Below are 11,878 nucleotides of genomic sequence, written 5' to 3' on the forward strand. Positions count from 1 at the left end.
AGAGGAGAAGAGATACAGGCTGTTCATTTGCAGTTGATAAGCACCTCTGGTATTTGGGATGCTGATATGTCTTGCCAGGAATGGTTTTCTCACTCAGTTAATTGCTAATTCACAGGTTGGATGAGTGCCTAACAGCAGGAGCAATCAATTAATTTAATTATCACTCATGCCTTCCTGTGATCCCTTGCTCCCTTTGCCCACATTCAGCCCAGCCTCTCAGCTGCCCCTAGGGCTAAGAGGAATGAACTGAGACATCAGATGTCATGTTGCCGGCAAGCTCAGATGAATTACAGCAGGATTTCCCCAGATGATGGCTCAGGGATGCCCCAGTGCTGAGCAGGGCTGATATAGGAGCAACAATCCTGAGCTGCCCCAGTGTAGGTAGGATGTGAAATGCCTGAGCCCATTGCGTGGCCAGGTTTGTGCATTTCTGGTCTAAATTGGCCCCATCTGACCAACCCTGGTGCCTTCCAGCCTCTTCTCCATCCTACACCAGGTGGGCTCCAGTGGGTTTCTGAAGGGGGTCCCCAAGTCTGCAGAGCAGCTCTGGGAGGTGACGTGATGGAGGAAATGGGATTGTGGTGTGCTGGCTGCTGATCCCTTCTCTGTCTCCTTTCCCCACCCCAGAAGAAGAGCAAGCTGCACTACCACATCGCCGTCATCATCAACTACCTGGGGCACTGCGTCTCCCTTGGGGCCCTCCTCGTGGCCTTCGTCCTCTTCATGCGCTTGCGGTGAGAGACCTGACCTGCTGCCCTGCTCCTGGCAGGGGCAAGAGCCAAGAGGTCACCCCACGGCCCTCAGGCTGGGGATGGACCTGGAGCCCCTTTGTTTTGCTATGCCCTCCCCATGGCCATTGCTCTCTCCTCTGGAGAGATCATGGCTATCTTCAGCGCCACATATGGCCCTGTTCTCCCCTGCAGCCCATGGGTGGTCAGTCCCCAGACCCCCACCATGCTCTGATGGTGCCTTCTTCCCCTGTCTGCAGGAGCATTCGGTGCCTGAGGAACATCATCCACTGGAACCTGATCACAGCCTTCATCCTACGCAACGCCACGTGGTTCGTGGTGCAGTTCACGATGAACCCAGAGGTGCACGAGAGCAATGTGGTAGGTGCAGCCCAGCCCTGGGATATGTGGGGAGCTCAAGGATCCCAGAGACAAGGCCAAAAAAGCAGCTTGAGAGGTCAGATAGGGCTGCTTGGTGGCTGGAGGACAATGAAAGTCTACGGGAAACCCAGGTTCAATTGCTGTGCACCTCAGTTTCCCCACTGTAACACATCTTGCCTTTTACTGTGGCAGCATGGAAGAAATAGTCATGGTCTGTTTTGGGCATGGCCCAGGTGGGAGCAACAATGCTCCAAGGAGGGTGACTGTTTTTTTGTCTCTGAAGTAGCTCTGCTCTTCACCCTGTATCACCTCTGAACCCCCTTGGCAGGTCTGGTGCCGCCTGGTCACTGCCGCCTACAATTACTTCCACGTTACCAACTTCTTCTGGATGTTTGGCGAGGGCTGCTACCTGCACACTGCTATTGTGCTCACCTACTCCACCGACAAGCTCCGCAAGTGGATGTTCATCTGCATCGGCTGGTGTAAGTACCAGTGCTTCCCCTTCGCCCAGCAGGCGGTGCCCACCCCCATCCTCTGCTCCTGCTCTTCTTCCACCTAATTAGCTGCAAAAAGGCTTCCAGGAGCAGAAGGATGGGAGTTGTGTGCCCGAATCAGCTCACCCTCTGCAAGAAAATCACCCTTATAGCATAGCCTGGTTGTGATATCGCACCCCTGAGGCCCATCTGTGTGTTCATCCGCAGGTATTCCTTTTCCCATCATCGTCGCCTGGGCCATCGGGAAGCTGTACTACGACAACGAGAAGTGAGCATCACTGCTCCCTGCCTGCCCTCTACCCCAATTTCCTGCATGACGGTCATGCCAGGAGCTGTGCACAGATCCCGCCTGCAGGGGGTCATAGGAGGCAGGGTACATGGAAAGGGTGGGAGGAAAAATGATATTCTTCCATTCTTTCTTTATCCCACCTCTAGGCTCTCTGTGACACGAGCCCTGCCTGCTGCTGCGTTTTTCCCTTCAAACTGCAAATGAGATTTTTAAGGGGGCAAAAGGCTAGATTAAGACAGAGCTCCTACAAAGTGTTTGCTAAATGGAGCTGGGATTTAATCTACCAGTAGAGACATAAACTACCACCACCTGAGCCATTTTCACAGAGACTTGTTAATGGAGGACTTAACAGGAACCTGATGAGTTCATCAGGGGGATGGTGGAGCTGAAAGGAGCCTGCTCAGATGAGTGGCAGCTCGCCTTGTTTTGCAGTGCTGGTTTTGCCCCCTGGCTTCAGCAGCCCTGTTACACATAGGAAAAGCACCAATTTAAAAGAACCCAACTCTCAGGACACTGATACCTGCACGAGCTCCTGCGGGGTCTGCTGGGGACAGAGCCACCCTAGTCCTGTTGTTGTGTTGTCCTTCCATGCCCCAAAATAATGAGTTCCCATAAAGACCCCATGCATGAGGGGTCTTGGAGAAGTTATTCCATAGCAGCTACTTACTGCTACAGCAGGTTAAGTCTTTGTGCCTTCACCCTACAGACAGTGACCTACAGACATAGTATAAGGGCAAGAGTAAATCCAGGTCTCTCATGCTGCAGGCTTATCACCAACACCACATGTCCCCAACACCACATGTCCCCAACACCACATGTCCCCAACACCACATGTCCCCAACACCACATGTCCCCAACACCACATGTCCTTGCCTTGCAGGTGCTGGTTTGGGAAACGAGCAGGAGTTTATACTGACTACATCTACCAAGGTCCCATGATCCTGGTGCTTCTGGTAAGAGCAAAGTGACCTTGCTTGCTAAATATTGGGTCCCCCCACCCAAACTGCACCTTGAGCAAGTCTGGGCACCTAGCCCAAGATGAGAATCAGTGTGCATGGATTCTGATGACTTGGGATAGGCTAGGAGGGCAGTCTGGAGACCTTGCTCTAACAGGGATGCTCCCATCAGCGAAATCCCGCAGGCACCAGCAAGTCCCTGCCCAGGCACTGTTTGAGCGCACGTTGGTGCTTTGCCAAGCATCAGAAACTGCCTGGGGACCTCATCCTCATTCCTCGATCTACATCAGTTTGCTGCTGGCTGAGCAGCAGTGCTTGAACCTGGGGATCTTACAACCCCCTGGGGCTTCTCCTTTCCTAGAAGGGACAAAGAGGAGCAGGGCTGGCAGGTCACAAACAACAGTGCAAGGCATTTGACTAGCAAGTCAAGAACCAAGCACAAGACCCTACAGCTTTTTTTCCCCTCCCTGCCCAATGCTGAGAAAACCTGAGAGGCCATTAATCACCGGCACCAAGCAGCCTCCCCTCCACCTCCCTGAATAATCAAGACTGCTTCTCATTTCCCTGCCTGTCAGGTAGCTGGGCCACCTCTAATCTGTGCCAATTGTGCTCTGCCCTCTCTGCTTTCATTAGCAGTTCAGCAGCCAGGAGAGCCGCTCCCTGCAGCCAACCTCCCCAAATCTTTTTGTCAGCCTTATCATCTTCCTCCCCACTTATCTTTTTATCCCACCCATCTTCTGGGGTGCCCTTCTGCCCCTGCTGCCCTGAGTAAATTCCTAAATCTTATTGGAAACATGCTTTAAAAATGGTAAATGCAGATGTCCTGTCCCTGTGCAAGGAGGGCAGTGCAGATCGTGGTGAGAAGCAGGGTCCACATGGACCATACCAACTGCTGCTTGCTTTTTTGGCTGCCCAGGCTTGGTTCAGGCTCAAGAGATGTTCCCAGTCCCCCTGGCATAGCCTGTTTCCTCTGTTGTGGAAATAGAAGAGAACAGGGGGAGCAGACACTAACCAGGTGCCTTCTTCCTTCCAGATCAACTTCATCTTTCTGTTCAACATCGTCCGGATTCTCATGACGAAGCTCCGAGCCTCAACCACATCAGAGACGATCCAGTACAGGTAAGAGCATGGGGGGAGAGGAGGCAACTAAGCAGAAAGCAGAACTAGAAACAGAATTGGCAGGACTGAGGGGGGACAGGAACAGCCCCAGCAGCCATGCAGCCAGGGGATGGGAGTGTGGAGACATCTAAGAGCACCTCAGATGCTTTCTGAAGACACATGGCCATTGCTTCTGTGGTCATTTGAAAATCCTGGTGAAGGAGAGCTGGATCTGCCTTTGGAGGGAGCAGCTGGGCAAAAGCATCTTTTGGGGGGGGACTCAATCAGGTTGTTGGGGTCAGGGCTGCAAATCCTGGCCGCAAAGCCAAGGGTGATGAAGGAGCGATGAATTGATGCCACCCCAAAATCTGCTCATGAAGCTGCAAGAAGGCAGCACACAGCAGGAAGATTTAACCATTCCCTGCTGCAGAACATCACAAGCAGCTTGGAGGCACGTGGTCAGAGCAGCTCTGAAGCACCTGGAAGAGGAGAAGAAACCTTGGACTTTGACCGTGCTTCTCTGGATTGTTTTCTGAGCCAGGGATCAGTGAATCTCACTGAGTTCAGAGAAGTAGGTTTGGAGTTGAGGGTGGTTTTTTTCAGCTAAAAATGGAAAAATTCACATGCTGTCACTGGAAGATGCCACCTTTCCTTGTCACAGAGTATTGAGCTCTGGGGTGAACAAAGTTGAAGACTATTGAAATAGGCTGGTTTGCCTCAGGCAGCAATTCTGAGAGATTTTTTTTTCCCAGCATTTTCCTGCTTTTGGCAGGGAAGATTTTTCACCCTGGGGCAGAGGAACATCTCAATTTCCCAGAAACGTTCTGTGGGACAGGAGAACTTGGAGCATTTGAGTCGGTAGGAGAAAAAAGAAGGTTTATAATCTTTGGAAAAGTGGGCAGGCCACTAGGGAGGACTATAAGGATGTAGCGAGGCTGTGCAGGGACAAAATTAGGAAGGCCAAAGCTCATCTGGAGCTCAATCTGGCTACTGCCGTTAAAGATAACAAAAAACGCTTTTATAAATACATCAACACAAAAAGGAGGACAAAGGAGAATCTCCATCCTTTACTGGATGCGGGGGGAAACTTAGTTACAAGAGATGAGGAAAAGGCGGAGGTGCTCAATGCCTTCTTTGCCTCAGTCTTTAGCGGCAATACCGGTTGTTCTCTGGATTCCCAGTACCCTGAGCTGGTGGAAGGGGATGGGGAGCAGGATGTGGCCCTCACCATCCACGAAGAACTGGTTGGTGACCTGCTACGGCACTTGGATGTGCACAAGTCGATGGGGCCGGATGGGATCCACCCGAGGGTACTGAGAGAACTGGCAGAGGAGCTGGCCAAGCCACTATCCATCATTTATCAGCAGTCCTGGCTATCGGGGGAGGTCCCAGCTGACTGGCGGCTAGCAAATGTGACGCCCATCTACAAGAAGGGCCGGAGGGCTGACCCGGGGAACTATAGGCCTGTCAGTTTGACCTCAGTACCAGGGAAGCTCATGGAGCAGATCCTCTTGGGAGTCATCATGCGGCACTTGAAGGGCAAGCAGGCGATCAGGCCCAGTCAGCATGGGTTTATGGAAGGCAGGTCCTGCTTGACGAACCTGATCTCCTTCTACGACAAAGTGACGCGCTGGGTGGACGAGGGAAAGGCTGTGGATGTGGTCTACCTTGACTTCAGCAAGGCTTTTGACACCGTCTCCCACAGCATTCTCCTCAAGAAACTGGCTGCTCTTGGCTTGGACTGGCGCACGCTTCGTTGGGTTAGAAACTGGCTGGATAGCCGGGCCCAGAGAGTTGTGGTAAACGGAGTCAAATCCAGTTGGAGGCCGGTCACTAGTGGCGTCCCCCAGGGCTCGGTGCTGGGGCCGGTCCTCTTTAACATCTTCATCAATGATCTGGACGAGGGCATTGAGTGCACCCTCAGTAAGTTTGCAGATGACACCAAGTTAGGTGCATGTGTCGATCTGCTCGAGGGTAGGAAGGCTCTGCAGGAGGATCTGGATAGGCTGCACCGATGGGCTGAGGTCAACTGCATGAAGTTTAACAAGGCCAAGTGCCGGGTCCTGCACCTGGGGCGTAATAATCCCAAGCAGAGCTACAGGCTGGGAGATGAGTGGTTGGAGAGCTGCCAGGCAGAGAAGGACCTGGGAGTGATAGTGGACAGTCGGCTGAATATGAGCCAGCAGCGTGCTCAGGTGGCCAAGAAGGCCAACAGCATCCTGGCTTGTATCAGAAATAGTGTGACCAGCAGGGCTAGGGAGGTGATCGTCCCCCTGTACTCGGCTCTGGTGAGGCTGCACCTCGAGTACTGTGTTCAGTTTTGGGCCCCTCGCTACAAGAAGGACATCGAGGTGCTTGAGCGGGTCCAAAGAAGGGCGACGAAGCTGGTGAGGGGCCTGGAGAACAAGTCCTACGAGGAGCGGCTGAAGGAGCTGGGCTTATTCAGCCTGGAGAAGAGGAGGCTCAGGGGCGACCTTATCGCTCTCTACAGATACCTTAAAGGAGGCTGTAGAGAGGTGGGGGTTGGCCTGTTCTCCCACGTGCCTGGTGACAGGACGAGGGGGAATGGGCTAAAGTTGCGCCAGGGGAGTTTTAGGTTAGATGTTAGGAAGAGCTTCTTTACTGAAAGGGTTGTGAGGCATTGGAACAGGCTGCCCAGGGAGGTGGTGGAGTCACCATCCCTGGAAGTCTTCAAAAGACGTTTAGATGTAGAGCTTAGGGATATGGTTTAGTGGGGACTGTTAGTGTTAGGTTAGAGGTTGGACTCGATGATCTTGAGGTCTCTTCCAACCTAGAAATTCTGTGATTCTGTGATTCTGTGGTATAAGCTGTGCAGTCTTGCTTAAAGCAGAGCCTGGAGGGCTCCTGCTCACCTTAGATGGTGGCTTTTTGGTAAAAGCAAATGCTGTGACTGTTGCCCTGGGAAAGCTACACCTGAGCAGGTCATGTCCTTTATTTTTAATCTCAAATTCCTGTTGTTTTTTGTTTGTTTTTGTTATGCTCCGGTTTGCCAGCTGAAGCCCTCTCTATCCTCAGTTATTGCTAGCTCCTCTATGCCATCTGCCAGCTTGCATCGGTGGCTGGGCCTATCCTGTAGGTCCCAGCTTACCCAGGCCCACCAGGGATGACATTTCCTGCATTAAGCTACTGTTGGAATCTGTCTGTTAACAGGATTTTTAAGAGAAAAAAAAAAAAAAAAAAAAAAAAAAAAAAGTCAGCTTGGCACTGTTTTTGTTCCCTAATTAAAATGAATGAGATACCGAGCCCCTACCCTTCCTGTGCTCTCTTGCATCAGCACAATCACTTTTCACAAACAGCACTTGTAATCTCATCAAGAAAAGATATCAAATTAATTAGCTGAGATAAGTTTTTCATAAACCCATCTTGATAGGTTTGAATTATCTTACCCTCCTTAATTCCCTTTTAACCGAGCCCTAGATCAGCCAGGCAGTTATGTCACAGCAGCTGAAGGTCAGGTCTCGTTTATCCACCTGCTATCCACCACCCATCCTGGATGGAGAAACCAAAGAAGGTGCCTGCTGCCCAAACCAGCCCAATTATTTGGGGAATGTATTAGGAAACAGCCCAACTCTGCTCTCTCCTCCCCCCTTGGCAGTGGTTGGTCCAGACCCAGCCCCACCAGTCCCAGTCATGCTGGTGCTGGGAGTGGGATGGGGCCAGTCCCTGTGCCCAGGGTTGTGTGCTGGTGGCTCAGCTCGGTGGTTTCTCCCCCAGAAAAGCTGTCAAAGCCACGCTGGTGCTGCTGCCCTTGCTGGGAATCACCTACATGTTGTTCTTCGTCAACCCGGGGGAGGATGAGATCTCCAGGATTGTCTTCATCTACTTCAACTCCTTCCTGGAGTCCTTCCAGGTAAGGTCCTCAACTTTGTCCCCCATCCCAGGCCCCCACCAAGGGCTGTGGAGCAGCACAAGGTGTGACTTATGTCTCACCCTGCTCCATCAGAAACACTGACCTCTCCAAACCTTGGGGTTGCTCCAAAGCCACTCGGCCTTGGGGGAGCTCTGCTGTGACTCTAACATTTGTCTCCTTCCAGGGCTTCTTCGTCTCCGTCTTCTACTGCTTCCTGAACAGCGAGGTGAGCTTTGGGGGTGCTCTGGGGTGTTTGTGCCCGTCCTTGTGAGGGGATGTGGGCTCAGCTTGAGGCTCTACCCCTGCACAGGCACCCAGGTCCCCTGCTGAAAACATTTACAGAGTCAGGCTGGTACCTCCAGCTACAGGCACAACCACAGGTTATACCCAGATGGGAAACTGACTGTTCCCTGGCTCTGTGCTTCATCCTGCCAGTGAGATCTGGCAGAAAACAAGTTGTTTCTCATGGCAAATTGGATATGTGGTTCCAGCTCCTTCTAGTTTTTTTCTTTTTTTCTTTTTTTCTTTTTTTCTTTTTTTTTTTTTTTTGGTAAAAACAGCCCATGAGTGCCCCATCCAAATCAAACACAGCTGGCAGCTTCCAGGGCTTGGCAGTGTGGACAACTGTCTCCAGCCTTTAAAAATTATCCCCCCCAGGCTCCATTTGTTTTGGCTTATTTGGTTACTGGGCTGGGTTTAGTAGGGATGCTCAGCCTCCAAAAATGTGAGAAACTGAGAAATTTTGTTGCTGCTTTCACGTGCAGCAAGAAAGGCAAAGCTCTTGGGGAGAAATCTCAGCCCAAATGGACCATATCTCAGAAAATATTAGTTTCCCACTGTTTCCTCCTATTTGGAGGAGGAAAATCCACCCTTTAGAATAAATGTTCTTGGGGTGCACCCACGCAATTCAATACACCAGAAGGGTGCTGGGCCCCCATCGCTGTGTATCCACCTGTGGCACCTCTCAGGCTCTGACCCAAAACACAGCAGCAAGCAAAGGAGGTGAGAGCAGGGTCTGATCCTTTCCTCCTCCTCCTGAATGCTCTCACACCTTTGCTGGCTGTGATACAGCAGCTGAGCAGGAAGGCAAACAGCAAAGCCCCAGGGACTGGCAACATAAAAAGCATTTTAAAGCTCCAGAGGCGGTGCAGACCCCTCTCTTTTTCAAACTTCTCTTTAGGAATAAAAGGCAGCTGGCAGCATCCTGACATAACAGGCTCAGCAGTGCTAAGCAGCTCACTGATGCAATACAATTATGATATTAATATACAAAATACACATATATATACACAGTAGTAATTGTTGATGCAGGAGAAAAAGGAACTATACCAGAGCTTGCTGGTGGATCAGGAGCATCTCATGCCATGCCACTCATGGTCCTTCAATGATCTCCATCCCTCAGACCCAGCTGGGCTGGCTGGGGATTTTGGTGTTTGTCTCAGCCGCTGTCGATGAAAAGGCATTTCTTCAATATTCATCTGCCATGCAAAGCATTTGGGCTGCTGTCAGCCAGAATTAATGTTGAAGAAATGCCACCAGTGCAGACCAGAGAAGCCATAAACCTCCCCAGCTGTCACTCGCATCCCTCCTGGCCTGTCACACTAACCATGAGGATGGCTGGTGCCTCTGAACTGCTTCTGAGCCCAGTTTGATGCTGAACCTGAACAGAAAGACCAGAAAAGAGGAGGGGGAACAGGATGCCTGGGTGCCCGCAGGACCAGGCTCTGTGCCCTGGGCTCTCCTTTGCCATGGGGGGAAGACCACCCTGCTCTTCCATGGTTTGGCAGAGGAAGGGGCTAAACTGTTCTTGGGATCTGACCTCCAACACAGCCTAGCTTAACAGCAGGATTTGCTTCCTGCATGTACCACTCGTTAGGATGAGACATTTCTGTGCCTCAATTTCCCCACGGGGAAAAATAGCACAATGCCCTCAATTTCCACTGCCTTTTGCAAGTGGGGTCCTAGATAACCCCTTCACGGTGCCCATAGCCCAGTGCTTGCAGGCCGTATGGTTCCTAAATGTCCCCTCTGTGTCACCTCCAGGTGCGATCGGCGGTGCGGAAGCGGTGGCACCGATGGCAGGACAAGCATTCCATCCGCGCCCGCGTGGCTCGTGCCATGTCCATCCCCACCTCCCCGACCCGTGTCAGCTTCCACAGCATCAAGCAATCCACGGCCGTCTGATGAGCCGGGAGCCAGCTGCCCAACGCGACGGCGTCCCCATGTCCTTCCTGCGTGGGTCCCCTGGCACGGCGTGGGAGCAGGGTCCTGCCCGCAGAGGGTGCACAAACTCACTGCAGCTGTGGGAAACCCTACAGAAGCTCCTGTCCTGCTTGCCCGGATGGAGCTGTAAGATGGGACAGCCAAGATGCTGCTTTGTCATTGCCACGGCTGCGGTGTGACCTGCCGGGGTGGCAAGAGGAGTCCAGAGAGGTTGCACAGCCGTCCTGCCCGCATCCATCCCAGGCACGATGCTGCTTGTCCCATCTCTGCCTCGTGTTTGTCACTGAGGTGTCAGGACACCGGGACCCCCCTAGGGACAGCTGATGGGGTTAACCCCCTTTTCTTGGGATGCTGCTCAGGGGAGGCAAAAGCCTCTGGGTCATTGGAGATGATGGAGAGCCCAGGGCTGATTGCAGACTTTGCTATATGCAGCTGTGTTTTTAAACCACTGGAGTTATCTGAGTCCCCTGAGTCCCTCATAAGTCCCCAGCCAGGCTGTTTCTGGTCTTGACGCTGAGGATGCGAGGCAGAACCCCAGTGGGAGAGGGCAGGGAGGCAGGAGATGGAGTAAATCCTGTGCTCCACCTTGGTGGGTCTCCAGGGCTTTGCAGAGCTCCTGGACCTCAGCGTGGTCCCCTCCGGCTGCCCCCATGGGGACGTGCATGTCTCTGCCCTGCTCTCCTCCTCCCTGCCTCGCTTCCACCCTCACCGTGAGCTCTGTGCCAAAGCTGCTCCCTGCCCTCGCGCAGGGCCCGGGGCCGAATCCTTCCCGTGCTGGGGTTAAGTGCCTTGGAGGAGAGGCTGCCTCCATCCCCATGCCGGCTCCTGGGCCCTGCCACGTCCTCCTCGATCCATCCCCAGTGCCCCCTGTGGTGTGGTCACACAAACCAGCTCCGTGTGCAGTGGGAGGGTTTGGCACTGAATTCCTCGGAGCTGTTTTCCCTCTCCGTGCAGGGCCAGGGATGCTCAGACAGAGGGATGGTGCTGGGGGGGCTGAGGCTGCTCTCTGCATCCCAGGGATTTTGCCTCTAAGGCCCTGCAGGGTCTGCTAGAAGTCACTTCACATTTCTGTGCCTCAGTTTCCCCATTATCAAGAACAGGTATAAGTGTTTTTCCTTCCTGGGAGGGTTTAAGCATTTTTGGACTTGCAGTATTCTGGTTTCCTCAGGGTGCACCATCAAAAGGAATAAAATCTCTCTTTTTTTTTTTTTTTTTTTTTTTTTCCCCCTCTAAAATGAGGCACAGGCTAAAACCTCCAGGTTCTTTCTTTGAACATTTGCAAAGTTCAATGGTTTGAAGCAAATCCCTCCCGTTTCTGTCTCTCCCTCTGAGATTTCCCACCTGCATGTCTACTGTGCAGCCAAAACCAGAGATGCCTCCGCTACCATGCCAGGAGCAGCAGCAGCTCCCAGTACTGCCCAGTGACCACATCACGGACCATTCACTGCACGTGGGGCAGGTCTGCTCCTTGCACAAGTTCCTCCATCACCAGCAGCCCCAGAAACTGCCCCTTAGCCCACATACAGATGAGAAAAAGACCCCTGGAGCTACAAAATGGGAAAAGCAGCAGGTCCCAACTTTATTCCCATATGGGGAGATCTGCAGAATAGTTCAAACCCCGAGGAAAGAGCGGAGGTAAGCCCTCCTTGAGGCACACCTAGAGCAGACCCGAGGCTCCTGGCCGGTGGCGGAGGCACAGAGGCTGACATCCTGCAAGGAAGGGACTTGCTCTGCCCCCCTGGGTGGCTTTGAGCTCTGCTGGGTGCTTTGGTGGGCACTGATAGACATCTGCTGGCTGTGGAGAAGGGGGAACCCCCCAGGGAGCTTTTCCATTGTAC

The 11,878-nt window shown here is 52.7% G+C and overlaps 1 protein-coding gene across 2 annotated transcripts in view; it reads left to right on the forward strand.

Moving 5' to 3' along the window:
- The window catches only part of LOC118178915 (corticotropin-releasing factor receptor 1), a 29,226-nt gene extending 19,084 nt beyond the window's left edge, over positions 1–10,142 (forward strand). Inside the window, exons 1-10 of one of the 2 annotated variants that reach the window (XM_035347815.1) lie at positions 353–496; positions 628–734; positions 989–1,109; positions 1,438–1,591; positions 1,811–1,871; positions 2,773–2,845; positions 3,882–3,967; positions 7,682–7,817; positions 8,002–8,043; positions 9,861–10,142. In XM_035347815.1, the coding sequence (XP_035203706.1) occupies positions 724–734; positions 989–1,109; positions 1,438–1,591; positions 1,811–1,871; positions 2,773–2,845; positions 3,882–3,967; positions 7,682–7,817; positions 8,002–8,043; positions 9,861–10,001 (825 nt within the window). In that variant the 5' untranslated portion in view covers positions 353–496; positions 628–723 and the 3' untranslated portion in view covers positions 10,002–10,142. Of the gene's footprint in view, positions 1–352; positions 497–627; positions 735–988; positions 1,110–1,437; positions 1,592–1,810; positions 1,872–2,772; positions 2,846–3,881; positions 3,968–7,681; positions 7,818–8,001; positions 8,044–9,860 lie in introns of those variants that run through there. The other variant, XM_035347814.1, reaches the window with a different exon arrangement.
- The last annotated feature ends 1,736 nt before the right edge of the window (positions 10,143–11,878 follow it).

This window comes from Oxyura jamaicensis, chromosome 27 (assembly GCF_011077185.1).
Source record: "Oxyura jamaicensis isolate SHBP4307 breed ruddy duck chromosome 27, BPBGC_Ojam_1.0, whole genome shotgun sequence".
Classification (NCBI taxonomy): Eukaryota; Metazoa; Chordata; class Aves; order Anseriformes; family Anatidae; genus Oxyura; species Oxyura jamaicensis.